General features: G+C 39.3%; 1 protein-coding gene across 1 annotated transcript in view; it reads right to left on the bottom strand.

The window, feature by feature from the left end:
- Positions 1–965: 965 nt before the first annotated feature.
- The window catches only part of LOC309817626 (PPP2R1A-PPP2R2A-interacting phosphatase regulator 1-like), a gene marked incomplete at both ends in the record, with an annotated part of 45854 nt that continues 22772 nt past the window's right edge, over positions 966–24047 (bottom strand). The window contains one exon of the mRNA XM_082646899.1: positions 966–1101. Coding sequence (XP_082503025.1) covers positions 966–1101 — 136 coding nt within the window. The remainder of the gene's footprint in view (positions 1102–24047) is intronic.

Raw genomic sequence — 24047 nt, 5'->3', positions numbered from 1 at the left:
TAACTCCAAATGGATCAAAAATTTAAATGTAAAAAGATGAAACCATCAAGGTGCTAGACAACAGAATGGGAGAATTAATTCCTTTAAATCTTGGAAGGGGTTAATTCTTGATGACTCAGTAACAGTATTTCATATGAAAGACTAAATTCATAACCAACGTCTCCCCTGGGCAGTAGTTATACTCCCCTCCTCAGCGTGTAACTTCCCAGTTTTGTAAAAGGACCGACCCCAAATGAGTTTTCAAAGTAGATCCCCAGAATCATAAAACGGTTGGATTTTTCCCTTTTAGAGATGACTCGATTCAACTCACTTAAGTTCTCCCCTTTAATTCAAACCTGCCGCATTTTGACACGATATAATCAACAAGAACTGGGTGACCGGCAAGTGATCATACGCTGTGTGTCTGCACTGTGTGGATTTACAGTCCGCATCTGAGTGTGTGGCGGCACCTCAAATAGCCTTCGATCCAATTCAGTGCTGAAGTGCCTGGCACACCCCACAAATTCTGTAGGAGCTGGAGAGGCCTGAACTGGTCTTAGACGGTGGGATTCATACACAAAGAGTAGCGGGGTTCACAAGAAAAGGCAAGGATAAATGTGCCACGAGGTGAGGTGAGTTGTTTTGAAACGATTTCCAGGGAGATATTCGAGACTGTGATTGTGTGTGCCGTTATTTCCTGTCTACCGTGAAGAAAACTTTTTTTCTGCCATGATTAAAGGGGCTGAACACAGGCTAGTGAGGAAAGAACCAAGCTTGCCAAGGGGCCACCGGCATTACAGAATTTAATCAGGGACATGGTAAAGAAGTTGTCATCGTGAAAGTGAATATGATTCATCTTGAAGGCAGCTAGCAGACAGGAAACGCACAGCAAGAGGCATGGCAATAGTTGTAATTATCTGTCACTGTAGGTGTTTCTGCCGCCTCGAAATCGTTAGGCCTGCACAGTTCTGCCACCCGAATTCACTTCAGGAGGAGTTATACAAAGTCAGCGTGTAAAGCTTCAGGTTTCCAGTAGGCATTCTGGAAACGAGTGTCTCCTCGACGTTTTCATTCACCGAACTATTAAGTAGAAAGACTAAATAGCCACTGCTGAGGAGACACCTACCGGGTTTCAACATGAACATGGAAACGGAACTCTGAGGTTTCAAAACTTTGCTATTATAAAAGAGATTGAAGATTTCAAGTAGCACCTAAAGCCCTGACACTTTGAGAGAACAGGCCTAAAAGGAACGATTTAAAATAGACCTAAAGGAAATTGCAGGTAGGGGAGTGCTTGGGACCGCGTAGCTGCTCTAGGAGATTCAAATGGAGGGAGTCTCGCTGTGTTATCCCAGCAGCAGAATGTCAAGTTAGTGATTATTTCATTAGGAAAATATTTGCTACACCTGTAATCTTGAAGTGATTAAACAACATACCAGAGCAGAACATTACTCTCCAGGATTAAATACCAAACAAAATAACAAAGAGTTGACCCAGCTACGGGCCACTGGGATGAGACCTTGTCCACTTACCACATCAAAGACCCTTGAAGTAAGCCATAGGCAGAAAAAAAGAAGAATCAATTAGGATACTGGACTAAACTCAAGCTGGCTGTTTCCTTTATTTTGTTCATTTAGTTTCTAATTTGCCCCTGTCACTTAGTTAATCTAAATATGTACAAAAAATTAAAGTGGCACCCACCCTGAGCTATGTCAGCTCAGTACCTAATAAAAATGGGGCCCAGTTCAAGGAAGATGATGATGGGGAATGTCCAGCTCACTAAATGCATTTTCCAATTAGCTGGGAGATTGCTTTGTGAATCACTGACTTAATGAACACACAAGCTGGGCCGTTCAGGATGGGGGAAAGCCCTCATTCAATAAAGTGAAAAGAATAAATGAAATGATTTCACGAGGATATAGACAGATTTTAGTCCACCAAGGTAGAGAAAAACAATGCAAAACCTCTCTTGACAAAATGAAGTGTGAACTGTGATAACGTTAAGGGGAAAAAATGTGCTAAACCCTGGGGTGGATGGGTAAATTACTTTTGCACAATCACAAGTCATGGCAGACGAGGTTAGGAATGGATTTATTTGGGGAAATTGAAACAAAAGCTCCCTCTCCCCTAATGAACATGTTTTTGGAGCTAATCACTGTACTAGGTTACCTGTGTCTTCTACTCTTTGCAGGCTGTTTGTTTATGGGCTTTTCTTAATAGACTTTATTATTTAGAGCAGTTTTGGGTTCACAGCAAAATTGAGCAAAAAGTACGGAGACTTCTCATATACCCCTGTCCTAACCCCCAACACGTGCATAGCCTCCTGCACCATCCACATCCCACAGAGGTGCATTTGTTATAATGGAGGAACCCACACTGACACATCATTATCAAGCAAAGTCCATAGCTTACAATAGGATTCACTCTTGTCGTATGTTCTATGGGTTTGGACAAATGCATAATGCCATGTATCAACCACTTTAGTATCACATAGATAGTATCATATAGAATAGTATCACTGCCCTAAAAATCCTTTTTAACTTAAAAACCTTGTTATGGATAATGATAAACATGTACAGAAGCAGAGAGACTAGTATAATGAACCCCTCCCATTTACCCATCGCCTGCTTTCAGAAATTACCAACCATGGCCAATCCCAATGAGGTATTTTGCAAAGGCTATGAGAATGGAGCTATAGGCGGACTGGTATTACTTTTGTGGAAAAAGGATTTCTTCTCAGTTAAGTGAGTGATTGAATTATTTTGGAGTGACCATGTATTAAGCACTAACTGTGCTAGGTACTTTGCAAATGTTATCTAGACCCTTGCTACTCCAAGTGTGGTCGGTGGACCAGCAACATGGGCATCACCTGGAGCTTACTGGCAGTGAAGACTCTCCAGTCCCATCTCAGACCTACTGAATCAGGGTCAGCAGTTCAGCAAGATCCCCCAGGTGATCTGTATGTGACTTGAAAGTTAAGAAGCACCGACTCCCTGGTCCAGGGTAGACACTTAAAATAGCATCCTAACAACCCTGCAACAACTCCTCAAGGCAGATACTATCATGCCCATTTTATAGATGAGATAACTAAAGCTCAGAGATATTATTTGGCCTTTTCAAGGTTTCCACAGCTAAACTTAGATTTGTCCGGCTTCAGAGTTTATGATTTTACCGCTTAGAGCATGCTGCCTCCCAGCTAGGGGCTCACTTTTGGGTTAACTCAGTGGAAAAAGAAAAGGAGATGGTAGTATGTGTTTGCACAACAGAGGACCAACCAGTCATCCTGGCAGATGATGACGACAGTGACGACGACAGCGATGATGACAGCAACAATAGAAAACCAAACAGTTTGCTATTATGCACGCAATCACTTGCTCCACTGAAAGACTTTTTCACTTTTCAACCAGTTATTATGGAATCGTGTAGGCAGCTAAATATTTCAGAGCGGTCAGAGGTCAGGAAAAAAAACTGGAGCAATTATCAAAGTTAGTCCCCCTTGACAGTATCTGTGGACCCAAATATGAACCAAACTGCAAACCATATGCTTTCCCAGAACAGAGAGAAGATGTGCTATAGACTCACATAACTGGTAAATGCATTTTTAAAAATCCATCAGGCCAGTTTGACATCATATAGGCAGGAAAGGCAGGTTTCACTTTCCAACCAGCTGGGCAGTTTTAGCCTATAGCTCTGCTTATACTGAGAAGGGAGCCTGAAATGGCTGAGCACTGTTGGGCAATGCAATAGGACCCTTTGTGTTCTGGGTAGCATTTTGAAAGGAATATTACAGGAAAAGGTAGAGAAAAAGCATAATTCTGGGAGCACACCCCAACTTTAGCAGAAACTCATTAGATCTTAGGAACTTCTCCCTCTAATCCTAAGAGGAGATTAGGCTGTTTCCTACTCTTTCTGCTGCACTAATGACTCAGGGGATCAGCATGGCTGCTTGCTTTTGCAATGAGCTGATCTGATGATTAATTAGCCTCTAGCAGAAACCTGATGAAGTTCTCAGTTCAAAGCCCCAGGGATCTAGTTCAGGGCAATCTGTCCTCAACAAAAAAAGACTAGGTGAAGAGGCACACAAACTGGCCTGGTGAGAGGGGGCCGCAGGGCTTATGATTGACTTTCTACTTTACAACCAAATGACCTGGACACAGCCTGCTGTGGTAAAACAGTATTCCTACTGAAAAACAGTAAACCCACTGGCTCAACAAAGCTAATTGTCTACGTGCATGAAATCAAATTCCTAGTGTATCTTCTCTGCCTTGTAAATACCTATTTGGATCACTTTATCCCACATTCTTTTTTTTTTAATCCCACATTCTAATAGATTTCATAACATTTTATGGCCAACCTTGCCCTCATGCTAAAAAATATAATGAACCATACTAAGAATTGAGTCAAAAGAGGCCCAAATAAAGCCACCTAAGGTAAAATGGATGTCTTATGAAAGTTATCTTAAGAATGTCTTTCTACACATTGAAGGAGATTTTAAATAGTATTTTAATACTGTATTTGAATATTTTGATCACTATATTTTCCCTCTGAAAATCTCACAGAGACATTTCTAAGATCTATTTATCTAAATGACCACCTTTGTAAGGTTAGGAGGGCAGTTATTATTGATCCCTCTTGTGCAGATGAGGAAACAGAGGCTCTGACAGTTGAAGTTAATTGCCCTCCAGCAAGGAAGGGGCACAGCCTAGATCAGCATCCTGATGGTGAGCCGGCCCTCTCTTCTTTCCACTTACCACAGGTTGAAGAAAAAATAGCACAAGAGTAGCCACAAAACTATCCCCTAAAAAAACTAAGGCAGCTGAGCACATGCCAGGATTATTAAATTAGTTGGAAATACCTTTTCACTTTGGAAATTACAAGTTACACCCATGGGTCATTTGGTGAGGGGGAAGACACTGAGACACGAGTACTGAAGGCCTTTGGGTTGTAAGCTGTGTTGTGGACCCAGAGGAATGGCACTTGGGGTGGGGCACAAAGCTAGCTGCATTCTGTCCTTCCTTTCCTCACTGCTCATACTCTCCCCACCTAAGGGGAAGTCAGGAATATTCTGGAAGGCAGGGGCCCTTACTCAGAAAGTAGGGAGCTGGGGCACTCTTGTTCCAACTTCAAGAAGAGGGCATTCAGTAGACTGCAGTGTCTCCTGGGCCAAAGTCAGATGCCTTCCCCACCTCTACTTCTGGGGCTGGCTGTGGAGGGAACCATTAGTTTGAATTTATTCTAAAGGGCACGTCCTAATGGGTCTGAGTCTGGATCTGTATATGTGCTGCTATCCAGCTGAGGAGAGCACAGAACTCTTTGTGACGTGAAGAGTGAGTTAAGTTCGTGAAAAGATTTCAAAATAGTCCAGGGGAGAGGAGGTGGGGGAACCCCCATAGCTTCACTTCTGCTAGCCCCTTCCAGTTTTACCATGACTTTGAGTCATTATTTTCTTACAAAGGGCTATAGGGTGCCCCGTAAAGCTCTCTTCCCCACAAGGGAGTCCTGGGGAGTTGGGCTCCAGTTCGGATTATCTAACAGAATGACCCTTGTAGATACCATGTAGATAACACACAATCAGCCCAAGAAATAAATTCCACACATGAACCACATACATTTGAAAGGCCCCAACTGCTGGGAGCCAGACTAATCTGTAGTTAAGGAAGGGATTTCTGGAATTTTCTGTGAGCCTCCCAGGCTTCCCGCATCTCATCCCTCTCATTACGTAAAAGGAATGGAAAAAGGAGATGTTTGTTTGGGCCAGGACAGTGTGTGATGGGAAAAATCAGCAGGTGAGAGGGCATTTTGTAATACTTAATCTAAAGGTAAGAGTTTTGCTAACTACTGAATAAATTTACGGAAGGAAACAATGTCCTTGGTATAAATATTTATATCAAATAACTCAACACTCCTAAAATCCTGGAGAACGTTCTGGTTTGCATGTCATAGGGGCTGGCTGGACACTTGGAGGAGATGTCGTAGACAGAATTTGGGCATGGGATGGGAAACTGGGCTGGAGAAGTTACTCCTTCAGGCCTGAAATTCTGTGAAAACTAGAGGTGCCAATCCATTTTCTTACGGAAACTGTACTTTTTAAAGTACAAAATCATAGAGATGGAGAACAAATGAATGGTTACCAGAGGTTAGGGATGGTGGAGGGGGACGGGGTAGGTGTGACACACCAGGGACATCTTTGTGGTGACAGAATACTTTTGTGTCTTGATTGGGGTGGTGGTTCCACAAATCTATACATGTAATAAAATGGTGTAGAACTATACACACACATTGTACCTATGTCAACTTCATGGCCTTTATATGGTACTATAATTATGTGCAGTGTAATCATTGGGGGAGACGGAGTGAAGGGGAACTTCCTATGAGTCTACAATTATTTCAAAATAAAAAGTTAAGAAACATCAAGCACAATCCTGCATTTCTTTTAAGTGCCCTACAAAACACTTCATTTACACAGTTTTTCTTTTAAGAGAGCCCTACCCCACACACCATAACTCCTTCACTCTTGAGGATTAGAACTACAGACTTAGGAACAAACTTTTCCTTTTCCATCTTAATTTCTTCATTGGGAACAAATTGTCAGAGACCGCATCTTCCCCTTTTTAATTTTAATCTACAGGTCTGATGTTTCAGATGGAGCTACTCGGTTGGTAATGCCTTGAGCAGACAGAGACGGGGAGGTTCTATGTCTGACTAAGCCAGCTCTTCTCTCTGAAATGGAAAAAAAGCAGAAACATGTTAAATTCCTGTCATGCCTTGCATGTGAATAGAAGCATAAGGGTAGGCAGGAGGGAGAAGCCAGGTCAGGAGGCTCTGGGGTCCTCTGGTAAAGCATAGAGGCTCTTCTCAGCTCCTCTGTGCTTCTGGTGTTGAGAAGCATAGAGAAATTGCCCCAGGAGGTCAGGCACTTGAAAGGTAAACAGTTCAACTAGCCTCAGAGAGGGGGCCCTTCGAGTCAAATGTAGAAATGTGAACCAGCTTCCTTCCCCACCTCCCCAAGTACATCAGAAGCGGAGGTGGACAGAGCCTGAGCCCTTCAGTGGGAACAGGTGGTTGTAACGGGCAGGTTATAAAGGGGTTTGGGATGGGAGCACCTGCCACGGGCTGTCAGCTTCCTGACACACTCTATCTGCCAGAGGCCCCAGCTTGGCCTTCATAGATTCCATGCATCTCTCTGAAATTTCTTCAATCCATCTCATCTGACCCAGAGCACATGACTATAAGCTGTCTCATATTATTCTCTTATTTTGAGTCATAGGGGCCTGGGTTCAAATCCTAGTCCTACTGCTTATTATTTGTGTGATCTTGGGCAAGTTGTCTTAACTTTTCTGCCCCTCAGTTTGCAGATGGGGCAAATGGGGATAATACCTGCCTCACAGGGTTTGTAAAGTGTCTGGCACCTAGTAGGTGCCTAGCAAATGTTAGCCTTCTCTTTGCTCTGCTCATTGTTTTCAGTGTGGCCACATCACCCACTAGACTGGAAGCTCCTTGAGGGAGCTTCTCCCCCTGTACCTAGCATCGGGTTGAGTACACTGTTAATGAGTCCCTACTGGTTAGGCTAAATGGTGCCTTCCCAGCTGCCTCAGTGATACTACTGATGGAGACCCAGAAATGGGCATAAAGGAACATCAACATTTCATTTCTGTTTTGTTTGGCTTTGTTTTATTTTTCACTTTCTTTTTAAAAAAATCTTATTTTTTAATTGAGGTATAGTTGACTTACAGTATTACATTTTTCAGATGCATCAACATTCCATTTCAAAGATATGAAAGTAACATGCTGAATTCTTTACTTCCCTGATACATTGTTATAGTAAAACTGTCCATGTGATAAGGCCCACCTTTAAAGCAAATATAATTTTAGACGAATATTATGTACCTCAAGTAAAATTAAAGTCAGTATAGCAATACAATTCTACCTCAAGAAACAAGAAAAATCTCAAATAAACAACCTGACCTTACACCTAAAGCAATTAAAGAAGAACAAAAAACCCCAAAGTTAGCAGAAGGAAAGGAAGCATAAAGATCAGATCAGAAATAAATGAAAAAGAAATGAAGGAAAGATAGCAAAGATCAATAAAACGAAAAGCTAGTTCTTTGAGAACATAAACAAAATTGATGAATCATTAGCCAGACTCATTAAGCAAAAAGGGAGAAGATCAAATCAATAGAATAGCAATAGGACAGGATGTCCGCAACTTACTCTCAAGTGTTTTAGAAAAAAATGTGTGTGTGTGTGCACGTGTGCGTGCGTATGCGCGCGCGTAGAGAGACAATGGTAAATGTAATAAGATGCTAACGATAGATAAATCTTCATCAAGAGTATGTGAAATTTCTTTTTACTACCTTTGCATTCGATCTTCTGTAAGTTGAAAATATCTTGAATTAAAATTTTAAAAATATATTATTTTGAGCATTTAACCATAGGGCCTGATGCTGTGCTAGGTATGATATTCAAGGAAGAACAAGACATGGTCTCTATCTTTAACCCAGAAGCTCATGGTCTGGGGCTGGCAGGACAAAAAACAGGCCAGCACAATTCAGTGTGATAAAGGATGGCACCGAGGAGGTGTGCTGAACCCAGACCTCCTAGGGTGAGGGGGTTGCAGAAGGCTCTTTACAGACGAGGTAAAGGAGAAGCTTAATGTTGGGGGAACTAATTAAGTTTGGGGTGCCAATAGGACATGCAAGCAGAGCTGACCAACAGACTGTGGGTTATAGACAAGAGGTGCCTCCTGAGGACAGACAACAAGGCCTGGATTAGCAGGTGTCAGGGGCCAGGCCAAAATCACCGTAGCCTCCGAGGTAACATAAGAAGTGCAGGCATAAGCAAAAACACCTGAAGCTGAAAGGTTGAACACAAGTGTGCTTACTGATGACTTAGGATGAACTTTGTGGTGCGAAAACTGAACGTCCTAGCGACATCAGCCCCTAGATTGATAAATATCAATAGAAGTAGCCTGGATAAGGGCATGGCCCCAAATTAGCTAGGATTGCTAAGTATAGACTGTGAGGCAGGAAGAGGACATTAAGTGATCATAAGAAACTAAAGAAGTGATTTTTCAAGAACAGGATGAGCTTTACCAGCAATAAGGATAAGGTAGTACCCAATTAACACACAACAGGATGGGGAGAGGTTGTTGTTAATAGGAAAAATCCTGAGAACAGTGCTGGGTTCCACAATGAAGGGAAATCAGCAAGGCAGTACTGCTGTTTCAGAAGTCAATGGGGGAATGGGAATTTCCACTCAATTATTAGATATAAGAGCCAGGATGAGAAAGTACATGAATGTTCCTACCAAGGGCCTGGTGGGAGCTCATTTTTCTCCTTTCTTTGAAAACTTTTATATTATGGAAAATTTATAAAAATAATGAGAACAGCATTGGCTTAAGCCACATAAAACTGCCAAAATGTGACAATTTTTGACCCACAAAAATGCAATTTCATGTTTCAAAAGCAAATGAACTCCCATATACCCATCACCCAGCTTCAGCGATTATTGACACATAATCAACTTCATTTCATCCAAGTCCCCACCCATTACCCTGGCAAACTAATTTGAAGCAAATCTCTGGTGCGTTTTTTTTTGTGTGCTTTTAAATAAATGATTTAATACCTATAAAAGTGATTCATATTATATATACATATGTATTATAATATTTTTACTTAATTTTCTCAGTAAAGTAATATATTCCTGTGGCTCAAAATTCAAAAGATACATCCTGTTGTATACCTTTAATATATACAATTTTTATTTTGTAATTACACTTCCATAAAGCAAAAAACAACAAAAAACGTACAAAGCAAAAGGACAACAGCTCTCTTTCCTCAGAGGCAACCGACATTAACAGCTTTTTATGTATCCTTCCAGAGACGTTTTATGCATATGTTAGCAAAGAGATTGCAAACTATTCCCACTGATTTGTACCTTGCTTCTTCCAACTAACAAAATATTTTAGAGATCATTCCATATCAGCACATAAAGAGCTCCCTCTTTTTTCCAGCTACCTAGCATTCCATTTAAGAACCACAATTTACTTAACTAATCAAACCACTATTGGTGGACTTTTAGGCTGTTTCCAATCTGTTGCTGCTATAGACAGTGTTGCAATGACTCACCTTACGCATTCATCTTGCATCAAAGCAGGTAAGTGTTTATATCTGTAAGAGAAATGCCTCAAGGCTGAATTGCTGGATGAAAAGGAACATGAACTTGTAATTTTGATAGATATTGCCAAATTGCCCTCAATCAGGTAGGAGTTATTTTAATGCTGTCTTCACCCTTTTATCACGCGCAGTTTTCTTGCTGCACCTTTCCGCTTCCTCCAAGGGCCCTGTAGGGGACCATTTCAACATATCAAACTCAGAAACACCTCTCTGGCCTCAGCCTCCTATGGGTCTCCCGCTACCACTCTGGCCACACGACCACCGGCCTGTTCTTCCTCCCCTTCCCTTGCCCAGAGGTCATCATAGGCTGCCGGCTTCCTTTCCTCCTTCCAAGCTGGCCCCATGATCAGCTGTCTTAGCCATGCTAGTGTTCATCCCTGGACTCACTCTCCCCATGACCTTCTGTCGTACCTGCTCTGCCAATCCTCGGCCCTGTGAAAACCCCACCACCCATTCTCTCCATCCCCCCGTCCCAGCCAGCTAACTATTGCTGGAGAAGGTCATGAGATTGGCTCTGCTACAAAGCCAGGCCAGTCAGCCTCAGCGGGGCCCCAAGGGCTGCGAGGCAGTCCTTTTATATATCTGTATCAAATTTCTCTCAGTGATTGTTCCAAATCCTCTCCCTCTCTTCAGGTCCCTTTCCCCACTCTCACCCCACTCTCACCTCTCAACCCAAGGGCCTAGCCTTGGGTTTCAATGACAGGACACAGGTCACCAAGCAGGAACTCCCCCGATTCTCTCAGCTCTTTACCTCGCCCTTCCTTGGATCTCCGCATTTTCGCCTATGCCTGCTCATCCCCCATCCCTCAGCCTCAAGAGAACAAGGGACTTCCTCCTCAAGGCTTCCTCTTCCACCTGTGCCCTTGACACTAAGTCCTCTTGCATTCTCCTGCACTTGGCCCCAGGGGCCATCCTTTTTCCCTTTGGGCAAGCTCTCCCTCCCTGCTAGGTTTTCCTTCTCAGCCTAAAAACACTTCCCCTCTATTGGTGTCACTGTTCCACACTACCAACAAACTCTGAAAATTTAGTCATCTTTAAAATTACACAAGTAATTCATGCCTCCTGGCTTCACTTCTTCCTTCTAAGTCAGCTCCAAAATTTAACAGAAAACTCAGAAAATAATGATAAGTAAAAAGAAGAAAATAAAAACCACCCACAATCCCACCATGTAACTGTTAATATTTTGGTGTATTTCTTTCCAATCATTTTATATGCACATATATTCATTTACATACCTATATGTATTTTTTTCTTACAAAAGTGGATCATAGTACACAAAGTGCTGTCATACTATATTTCAGACATCTTAGCTTTGCTATCTATTAGTTGTCTGATCCTGGTTAAGTAAATTAACATTCCTGAGTCCATTTCCTCCTGTGTAAAATGAGTACTATTGTAGTAACCACCTTGCAGGGCTGTTATGAGGATTCAATGAGATAAAAATATATAAAAACACTTATCACAGTGCCTGACACATGGCAAGTTGAATTAATGTTAGCTATTATGATCTTCCAACGTCAATAAATATAGCTCTACATAATAATGTAATGAGTTCTGTCAGTGTTGTGTGTAACAGGAGTGACTAAAGCCCTGCAGTGACACCAGCACATATTCATTTGGTACATGAGCAAGTGTATCTGTGGGATAAACTCCTTAAAGCATAACTGCCGGTTCAAAAGCTCTGCACATTTGTAATTTTCATAGATATTGTCAAATTGCCCTTCCTCAAGTGGAAGTTACCATGATTTCTCTAACTTTTCCCTTATTGATGAACATTGAGGCTGTTTTCAAATTTTTCACTGATACAAACCCAGACTGTGAAGAACATTCTTATAACTAAATATTTGCATGGATCCATGATTATTTTTTTCAGGGCAAAGGAAAGAGTATGAGTAAATGCACAGAGATGGGGGAGCAAATAGTGTGCATGGGAAGCTGCTAGTATCAGTGACACACAGAGGGGAGAAGGACAAGAGGTGAGGCTGTAAATAAATTGGGACCAGATTATAAGGACTGTGAATGCCACATTTATTCATTTAGTCAGTCACTAAATATTTAGTGACTATCTATTACAGGCCATGCACTGTTTTAGGCACTTTATCCACTTAGTGAACAAAATCAGAAAACGATTCCTGCCCTGGGGGAGCTTACATTCTAGCGAAGAGATACAAACAATAAAAGTAATACGTAAACTACAGACAGTGTTAGAAGTTGACAAGAGAAAAGGGAAGGTAGAGCAGGCTAAAGGGGATCAGGAGTGCTGGGAGCAGAAATATTATATTATTATAATATATTGTTATTAAATATTAATAATTAATATTAATATTGCACAGAGCAATATTAAATAGAGTGGCTGCCCCATTGCAGAGTTTAAACTTATTCTAGTAATGAGGAATCACTGAGGTAGGCATTCATATATGTTCATCATCATCTGTGCCATATCCACATACCACCTGATACTTGATACCTAATGATTTCTTTAAATCAACCTACCATTCACGAATTAAATTTGTTTTAAATGAAGTTTTATAACACCAGCATAAATGGAAACCCAGTATTGCATGCCATGAGGGCCTAGAAGAGGGTACTGGATGATACTAGGACTGGCCTCTTCCCTTCATTACAGAGACCAGCTAGTAAATAAGAACAGTAACAACAAGCACATTTAAAATTGTGTGCTTATTATTTGCCAGGTAGCTTAGCATTTTACATGCAGCAGATAATTAATTTTATCTTCTCAGTAATTCTATGCTGTAGGTACCATTATTGTTCCCATTTTTTAGGAGGAAATTTGGGCAAGTGATTAACTCGCCCAAGCCTCAGTTTCCTCCTAAATAAATGGGGACAATAATGAGGATATAGATTTAACACCTATCTTTCTCAAACTATTCCAAAAGTTGAAGAGGAAGAAACACCTCTGAACTCATTCTACGGGGCCAGCATCACCCTGATACCAACATCAGACAAAGACTCTACCAGAAAAAGAGAATTACAGGCCACCGATGAACATAGATGCAAAAATCCTCAACAAAATATTAGCAAACCGAATCCAACAACACATCAAAAGGGTCATACACCATGATCAAGTGGGGTTAATCCCAGGGATGCAAGGATGGTTCTATATCCACAAATCAATTAATCAAAGTGATAGACCACATTAACAAACTGAAGAATAGAAATCATATGATCATCTCAGTAAGTGCAGAAAAAGCTTTTGACACAATTCAACATCCATTCATGATAAAAATTCTCAACAAAGTGAGTACAGAGGGAACATACCTCAACATAATAAAAGCCGTATATGACAAACCCGCAGCTAACATCATACTCAATGATGAAAAGCTAGAAGCATTTCCTCTCAGATCAGGAATAAGACAAGGATGACCACGCTCACCACTTTTGCTCAACATAGTATTGGAAGTCCTAGCCACAGCCATCAGACAAGAAAAAGAAATAAAAGGAATCCAATTTGGAGAAGAAGAAGTAAAACTGCCACTGTTTGCAGATGACATGATACTACAGAATATCCTAAAGACACCACCAAAAAACTATTAGAACTAATAAATGAATTCAGTAAAGTTGCAGGATATAAAATTAATACACAGAAATCTGTTGCATGGCTATGCACTAACAATGAATTATCAGAAAGAGAAATTAAGAAAACCATCCCATTTATAATTGCATCAAAAAGAATAAAATGCTAGGAATAAATCTAACCAAGGAGGTGAAAGACCTATACTCAGAAAACTATGAGACACTGATGAAAGAAACTGAAGATGACACAAACAGATGGAAAGATATACCGTGTTCATGGGTTGGAAGAATTAATATTGTTAAAATGACCACTCTCTCCAAGGCAATCTACAGATTCAATGCAATCTCTATCAAAATACTAATGACATTTTTCACAGAACTAGAACAAATAATTCTAAAATTTGTATGGAAACACAAAAGACCCCAAATACCCAAAATAATTTTGAGAAAGAAGAACAAAGCTGAAGGTATGACACTCCTTGCTTTCACACTACAGTACAAAGCTTAAATAATCAAAACAGTATGATACTGGCACAAAAACATACACGTATATCAATGGAGTAGAATAGAGAACCCAGAAATAAACCTACACATATATGGTCAATTAATCTATGACAAAGTAGGTAAGAATATACAATGGGGAAAAGACAGCCTCTTCAATAAATGGTATTGGGAAAATTGAATAGCTACATGCAAAAGAATCAAACCAGACTGACTACTTTCTCACACCATATATAAAAATAAACTCAAAATGGATTAAAGACTTAAATGTAAGATCTGAAACCATAAAACTCTTAGAAGAAAACATAGGCATATGCTGTTGACATCGGTCTTAGCAATATTTTCTCAGATATGTCTCCTCAGGCAAGGGAAACAAAAGCAAAATTAAACAAACGGGACTACATCAAACGAAAAAGATTTGTACAGTGAAGTAAACTATCAACAAAACTAAAAGCTGCCTAATGAATAGGAGAAGATATTTGCATATGATATATCTGATAAGGGGTTAATACCCAAAATATACAAAGAACTCATACAATTCAACATCAAAAAACCCCAAACAACCTGATTTAAAAATGGGCACAGGATTTGAATAGACATTTTTCTAAAGGAGACATACAGAAGGCCAACAGGTACAGGAAAAGATGCTCAACAGCACTAACCACCAGGGAAATGCAAATCAAAACCACAATGAGGTATCACCTCACACCAGTTAGAATGGGCATCATCAGAAAATCTACAAACAATAAATGCTGGAGAGGGTGTGGAGAAAAGGGAACACTCTTGCACTGTTGATGGGAATGTAAATTGATACAGCCACTATGGAGAACAGTATGGAGGTTCCTTAAAAATCTAAAACTAGAACTACCATACGACCCAGCAATCCCACTACTGGGCATATACCCTGAGAAAACCATAATTCAGAAAGAGTCATGTACCACAATGTTCATTGCAGCTCTATCTACAATAGCCAGGACATGGAAGCAACCTAAGTGTCCATCAACAGATGAATGGATGAAGAAGATGTGGCACATATATACAATGGAATATTACTCAGCCATAAAAAGAAATGAAATTCAGTTATTTGTAGTGAGGTGGATGGACCTAGAGTCTGTCATACAGAGTGAAGTAAGTCAGAAAGAGAAAGACAAATACTGTATGCTAACACATATATATGGAATCTTTAAAAAAATGGTTCTGAAGAACCTAGGGGCAGAACAGGAATAAAGACGCAGACGTAGAGAATGGACTTGAGGACGCGGGGAGGGGGAAGGGTAAGCTGGGACGAAGTGAGAGAGTGGCATGGAAATATATACACTACCAAACGTAAAATAGATAGCTAGTGGGAAGCAGCCGCATAGCACAGGGAGATCAGCTTGGTGCTTTGTGACCACCTAGAGGGGTGGGATAGGGAGGGTGGGAGGGAGGCTCAAGAGGGAGGGGATATGGGGATATATGTATATGTATAGCTGATTCACTTTGTTGTACAGCAGAAACTAACACAACATTGTAAAGCAATTATACTCCAATAAAGATGTTAAAAAAATTAAAAAAAATAAAAGATAAAAATAGAACTACCATATAATTCAGCAATTCCACTTTGGGGTATTTTTCAAAAAAAACCAAAAACAGTAATTCAAAAAAAATGCACCTCTATGTTCAATGTAACATTATTCACATAGCCTAGATATGGAAGCAACCTAAGCGTCCATCGATAGATGAACGGATAAAGAAGATGTGGTATATATACACAATGGAATATTACTCAGCTATAAGCTGCTGCATAGCACAGGGAGATCAGCTCGGTGCTTTGTGACCACCTAGAGGGGTGGGATAGGGAGGGCGGGAGGGAGACTCAAGAGGGGGGGATATGGAGATATATGTATACATATAGCCGATTCACTTTGTTGTGAAACTAACAGCAGAAACTAGCAAAACATTGTAAAGCAATTATACTCCAATAAAAATATTAAAAAAATTTTTTTAAATAAAAAATAAAAAGAATGAAATCTTGCCATTTACGACAACATGGATGGACCTAGAGGGTATTCTGCTAAGTGAAATAAGTCAGATAGAGAAAGACTACCGTATGACTTCACTTAGATGTGGAATCCAAAAAAGAAATGAACAATCAATCATAACAAAACAGAAACAGAGTCATAGATACAGAGAACAAACAGGTGGTTGCCAGAGGGGAAGGTGGGTTGGGAGGATGAGTAAAATTGGCGAGGGAGACTAAGAGGTACAAACCTTCAGTTACAAAATAAATGAGTCACAGGGAACTAACATAGTGTTGTAGGTCAATTATAGTTCATTTTTTTAAAAAGGGAAAATAGGGCTTCCCTGGTGGCGCAGTGGTTGAGAGTCCGCCTGCTGATGCAGGGGACACGGGTTCGTGCCCCGGTCTGGGAAGAGCCCACATGCCGCGGAGCGGCTGCGCCCGTGAGCCATGGCCGTTGAGCTTGCGCGTCTGGAGCCTGTGTTCCGCAACGGGAGAGGCCACAACAGTGAGAGGCCCACATACCGCAAAAAAAATTTTCTTTTTAAATAAATAAATAAATAAAAAAGGAAAATAACCTAAATGCCCCCAAATGAGGGTCTAATTGAAGAAATTATATACTTATAGCTTCTAGTCAGAGTTTATAATAACAAAAAACTTTTAAGATTTTAAATAAGTAAAACAAAACACATAAAATTATATATACAGCATGATCACAAAAATATTTCAAAAATATGCATAGAAGAAAAGACTGGAAGGAAGTACATCAAAATATTGTTGATTATCTTTGGGAGTTAAGACTATTAGTAAATTTTTAATCTTGTAGTTCTTTGACTTTTCCAATTTTTCTATGAGTATTTATTATAAAATATAAACTTTTTTAAAAAGTTTTAAAATTTTTATTTATTTTTATTTTTTAGAAAAGTCAATATAGGAGAGAAGGGCCCATGGCTTCTGCTTACTCCATGTCGTGCTTGGGGGAGACTTGGAGAGGGGACAGGAAGGGAACAGAAGCTCCCAGCTACATCATCCCCTGACCACCAACCCCACAAAATCCAATGATTGAGGTTAGAGCTAGATTACTGCTTTAAAATACAAACACCTCCCCTCAGAGTTAAATTTATTGGTCACTTTAATTTTCCTGCGAAGAATTTTAATCAGAATGTCCAAATTGATTACAGACTCGCTAGGATGGGAGTTTTGATTAGAAGAGGGGAAGAAGATGAACCTCTGGAGCATCGGCCCCGGCCCCTTTTGGACGAGGGCAGACCTGGAAGGTACCAGCAGAGGGAGGGAAGGCTGGCACTTGGGCAGCTGGAGGGAAAGAGGCAACAGAAAGCAAGGTGGGACAAAACTAAAGACAAGCTATCAACTCCGGTTGTCTCTAATTCAAGTCCTTTGGGGAAAGAAACAGAATATAAATACAATAAATAATACATCAGCAGAGAGACAGTGCCTAGTTCCTGTTAACATGCTTAGTCTCTGAAAGTGTAGTACTGCTATTCAACTTCCTGAGAAGTGAGCTTTGTTTCTAAAAAAGAAAGCCACTTTCATTCGTAAGAAATAATATGGGACTTTGAACCACTCAACCTAAGAATCTGAACCCGAGATATATCTTTTCCTGGTTTCAGTTATCATTGAATAATGAGACTCCCATAAAGTCACACAGATGAAGCCAGGTTCCCTGAAAGGCTCACAACCAAGAAAAGTTCAATATAATATAGTAATGCAGTCCTTCAATGTTTGATTTCTAAAGGGAAAGTGAATCTTTGAATGGAGTAAATAATAATATATTTAAATAGCTTAGAGAAAATTGGAGACTGAAGAAAAGCTTCTCATGGAAACAGAAAAACTAGGAGCAGAAGGGTTATATCTCTGACATAGAGCAAGCACTGCCTAATGACCCCCAATAGTCCTCAAATGTGATATTATGTGGGTCCTATGTCACGAAGGAAAACAGTATTGGATCTGTTTGTTGCAGACCATCTACGATGGGATAGACGTCCCTAAAGGCAAGTACAGCACCTCTGCTTTCACAATGTAGGAAAGGAGACAGCAAAATCCTTTAGTTGATAGCCTGGTGAATGTGGTACCACATTTTCTAGTACACAAATAGCTTCCTTCTCCTGCCCAACACTTGAGGAGTCCCAGACAAGACTCAGACAACCCTGGCACTTCTGCTGGAGTTCCTGTTTGGTAAACTGAAATTAGCAAAGCCTGTTGCTTGGTAACATGTGCTCTAGTAAACGCTTGGATCTTGGGTATGATGAAATAGACCAAGTACATCCACTATTTTGTTTTGCTTTTTTTTTTCTTTCTTTCTTTCTTGTCACCAAGATCCAAAGGCTAATACCATGCTTCATAGTTTTCCAGGTACCCACAACCCCCTAACCAACAGGACACTGGCAAATCCCTATGAAAGTCAGACTCTTCTGCCAGTAGGTGAGGGAGTTTGGGAGCCTACAAACACATTTAGTATGTCACTGAGACTTTAGCAGGCCATAGATTCTCTTGAACTGACTATGATTTATCTATGAATTAAGCCTCTGGAGAAAGTCGTCAGTTTATTTTCTAAATCAAATAGGATTATCTTTTGAAGGAAGTATTCCCTTTAGCTGATCATTTTAAACAGTAATGAATAATTGCCTTTGGCCAAATACCAAAACCCAAGATCTACAAGGTAAATTCTTTGAAAACGAATATAATCTGATGAGCATTTTTGATAAAATAAATATTTAAACATATTTCCTCATTTTCATCGATGGCTTTCTTATCTCAAGCAACATTTAACACAACAAATCCTTTGGAAAAATAGGATTTCAAAATCAAAATATTATTTAAACAAACTACATACATGAGGCACATAAATGAACATGCATTGCTGGTGGGAATATAAAATGGTAAAATTACTTTGGAAAACAGATCGGCAATTTCTTATAAAGTTAAACATGCACTCGCCATATAATATAGCAATCCTACTAGGTATTTACTTAAGAGAAATTAAAATACACATCTACACAAAAGCTTAAACACAAATATTCATAGCAGCTTTATCTGTAATAACCCCCAACTGGAAACAACCCAAATGTCCATCAAAAGGTGAATTGTACCATATACATACAATGAAACACAACTCAGCAATAAAAAGTAATTAAGTACCGATACAGGAAGCAACATGAATGGATTTCAAGGACATTCTAAGCAAAAGCAACCAGACACAAAAAAGTATATACTATATGATTTTATACATATATATGAAATTCTATAGAAGAGAAATCTAATCTGTAGTGATGAAGAAAAGGAGATCAGTGGTAACCTAGAGCCAGTGGTAGGAGTAGAGGAAGATTAACTACAAAGTGTCAGTGGACATTTTCTGTGACAATGGAAGTGGCTATATCTTGACTGCAAGCTTAAATAGGTGAAACTTATAGTAAGTGTGGAAATTATATCTCAACAGAGTTGATTTTTAAAATAGCATAAATGAAAACTCTTCAAAAGTTGAAAATTTAAAGTTATATCTGCTTAGCAAGTGTGACTATTAAGTATCCTGTGCAAATTGTGTACCAAGATGCAGTCTCTACAATTAGGAAATTACTCTCTTGAAAAAACTAAGCACATAGGAACATGTGGAAGGCATTGGGCCCAATGCTATTCGGAGCTGGTATATACAGTTAACCAGGTTCTTTTAAATAGTGCCTACCATGTGGAAGGATTGGCAAAAGGAATAAAAGGAAAGGATTCATTAGGCTGGAAAGGAGACCAATACACACTAGGTTGGTTGGGAGATCTGGGATCAGATCAATGACAATAAATGATATTCCAGTACATCACCATGAACCCTGGCTTGTCACTGTCATCTTGTGAGGTGCCTCTCAGTAAGGAGGCCAATTAATCTGGATGCAGGTTGACCTTATCTAAAAATTGGTACCAAATAACTGGGACAAAGAGTAGAAAATGGTATAGGACAAGAGGTTCTTCAGATTCCTTGGCCAGACTATAGGGAATCCCTTGCCCTCCCCATCAGTGTGGAAGCTCTCTCATTCTCCTTTCAGTGTTTGGTAAAAAATTCTACTAGGGTTTTTATAAATGCAGGAGATCAGATGAGGAACAGATCTGGAATATTTCATTCATCTATATAGCTTTAGAAATTAAAAGATGGGAAAAATAGATAATTGAGTATCTCTCATATATAATCTCAGGATAGGATTCAGAGTACAGTCACACCACACTGGGAAATATTCTGAAATTACTTTTTTAATCAGAGGGATCTAATAATATCACAATCTTTAAGGAACTTTTAATGAAATGTGAAAAACAAGTGTGGAGTGTTGTGGTCACTTCTGGGTGCCACACTTGAAGGATATTGACAAACTGGAGGCTAATGGCCAGGATGGTAACAAGGCCTGGAAACCATCTCAGGGAATAAAATACTAGAATGGAAACCTTGAGGAGAAAAGATCTATCTAGACATGGTAGCTGTTGCCAAGCATCTGAAAGTCTACATCTATGGGAGAGGTGATAGACTTTGCCTATTTTGTGGCATTCCCTATGACAAATTAGGACCAAAGGATGGAAGACAGATTTTAGTTCAATATCTGGGGGAATTTTTGAATGAGTAGAACTTTCCAATAGTTGAAAGGCTCTTTGACTCTCCTTCAGTGAAAATTCAAATAGAAGTAAGTGAAGAATCCAATAGCAGTAAGGGAGTGCTAATCCTCTTATCCTGTCCCTCACATAATTAATAACTGCATATGAGTTTCTAAAACATATTTAACTTCTATTATTTCTTGATTATACAAGTAACAGATATGCCATGTGCAAAAAATTGAAAATACAGACAAGCAAAGAGAAATGCAAATGAAAACAAAATCATGCATCTTCCCATCTCCCAGAGATGTAAACATTTTGGCATATAGCCTTACAAGAACTTTTTCTGTTATAGATCCCTATAAAATATATGCATATACCTTTTAAAAACAAAAATGAGATCCCATTAATCACACTGCTTTTTTACTTCATGATACAGTGTAAACATCTTTCCATATCAAGTAATATATGACCATGTCATCATTCTTAATGAGTGCAGAGATTTCCATGAAATGAATGTACCGTAATTTGTTTAATCCAATGTTTCCCAAAGGGCATTCTACATAACATCAATTCCACAAGATGACCCTCAAAAAAGAAAACTTAGGTTACATAGTTTAAATATGCTCCATACCATATCCCCTTTCTTGGGCTTTCACAATGTTAAAGAAATTAATTAACGGAGTTTCCCAAACTTACTTGACCATAGATTCTCCACGGTCTCTCCCTTCTTTAATTCTTCAGGACACTTACTTATTCACATTTTATAAAACACCCTGATAAGTGCTGGCTTAACTGATCCTTTAGTGTTAATACTACGTTTTTTGTTTTTTATATCAAACTTGCCATTTTAACCATTTTTAAGTATACAATTCAGTGGCATTAATTACATTCACAATGTTGTACCATTCCCACTATCTATTTCCAAAAGTTTTTCATCATTACAAACAGATATTCTGTACCCATTAAGAATAACTCCCCATTCTCCCTCACACCAGCCCCTGGTAACCTGTAATCTACTTTCTGTTTCTACAAATTTGTCTATTCTAAGTAAGTGGCGACATGCAGTATTTATCTTTTCGTGTCTGGCTTATTTCACTTAGCATAATGTTTGCAAGGTTCATCCATGTTGTAGCATGTGTCAGAACTTTATTCCTTTTTGTGGCTGAATAATATTCTGTTGTATGGGTATACCACATTTTTATCCATTCATCTGTTGATGGACAAAAGTTGCACCTTTTGGCTGTTGTGAATGAATAATGCTACAAGGAACACTGGCATACAAGTACCTGTTTGAGTCTTTGTTTCCAAGGAGTGGAATTATTGGATAATATGATAATTATATGTTTAATATTTTGAGGAACTTCTAAACTGTTTTCCACAGTTGCTGTGTCATTTTACATTCCAACCAGCAATGTGTAAAGGTCCTATTTCTCTGCATCCCCACCAACACTTGCTATCATATGTCTTTTTGATTATAGCCATCCTCATGTATGAAGTGGTATCTCTTTGTGGTTTCTATTTGCATTTCCCTAATAACTAATGATGTTGAACATCTTTTCATGTGCTTATTGACCATTTGTATATCTTCTCTGGAGAAATGTCTATTCATGAGGTCCTTTGCCCATGTTTTGATTGGATTATCTTTTTGTTGCTGAGTTCTAGGAATTCTTTATATATTCTGGATTAAACCCTTATCAGATATGATTTACTAATATTTTTTCTTATTCTATAGGTTGTCTTTTCACTGTCTTGTTAATGTTCTTAGATGTGCAAAAGTTCTTAATTTTTATAAAGTTCGATTTATCTATTTTTTTTCTTTTGTTGCTCATGCTTTTAGTGCTATAGCTAAGAATACATTGCCAAATCCAAGGTCATAAAGATTTACCCCCTTTTTTTTCTAAAAGTTTAATGGTTTTAGGTCTTAATATTTAGGTCGTTGATCCATTTTGAGTTAATTTTTGCATATGGCATAAGGTAGGAATCTAACTTCATTGTTTTGCACGTGGATATGCAGTTGCCCCAGCCCCATTTGTTAAAAACATTAGGTTTTTCACGGTGGCAAAGAACATTACAGTAAACATCCATTTCAACCTGTCCTATATTTTTCCCTAAGAAAAATTCCTATGAGTTGCTATATCAAAAGATGTACACATTTTTAAGGCTTTTGATACATACTACCAAACTTCCTCCAGAAAGGACATTAGGAATCTACCACAGCAAATTCAAATACCACTTTCCCCACACTCTTAACAGACTTGTCTATTATAAAATTTTTTAAATCTCTGCTAATCAATGTGGCATGGAAATGTATTCCAAATCAAGTTTAAGGGAGTTTTAGCTGAACTTCCCTTGGCAGCCCGAACATGCTAGCCTTAGCACCTTCCTCTCCAAAGACCTCACACTTATGAAAAGATTATCTAAGAGTAAGACTTGATGTAAACCACTGCAGAGTTTAATATGTCTAGCTAAGGAAGCAAACTAAACCCTTCCTCTCAGGAAAGTGGGACTAGAAATGAAAAGTATATTTAGGTTCTTCTGCTGGATAGTGTAATTTCAAAATATTTCTTTCCTCAGCACAGAGTCACAGACCAGCTGTTCGCGACTTTCAAGTGTGTCCTTTTTCATTTGTGTTCAATGGAGAGTTACCAAACACGAGTCATGCCAAAAAATCAACTAAACTGAAATTAGAGGAAGAAATTTTTCTTATAACCATATAATAATTATCAAGGAAAAAGAAAAGGCTATTTTGCTGGTTATCTGCTTTTTAGTACTAGTTGAGTACTTCCAAATGTGTATTGGGACAGACTTTTTTTATAGTTGATGTTGCTTTTGGCTCTGTCTCCTTTGCTTCTTTGAAACAAATATACCAAGTATAGGGCTTCGCTGGTGGCGCAGTGGTTGAGAGTCCGCCTGCCGATGCAGGGGACACGGGTTCATGCCCCAGTCCGGGAAGATCCCACATGCCGCGGAGCAGCTGGGCCCGTGAGCCATGGTCGCTGAGCCTGCGCGTCCGGAACCTGTGCTCCGCAACGGGGGAGGCCACAACAGTGAGAGGCCCGCATACTGCAAAAAAAAAAAAAAAAATATATATATATATATATATATATATATATATACCAAGTATACCTTTATTTTGTTTTGTCTCAAGCTGTAGTTATAGTAGAAAGAAAATTTTATGATTAGTGTTTTGTCAGTGGGAACTTGTTATTAATATGGAAATCCTTAGAGGATCATCTATCCACACAAAACAAGAAACCAGGGGGAAATGA

This window comes from Grampus griseus (assembly GCF_964374135.1).
Source record: "Grampus griseus genome assembly, chromosome: X".
Lineage (NCBI taxonomy): Eukaryota > Metazoa > Chordata > Mammalia > Artiodactyla > Delphinidae > Grampus > Grampus griseus.
Note: the sequence above shows the minus strand (reverse complement) of the source record. Positions and strands in the feature narration are given on the sequence as shown.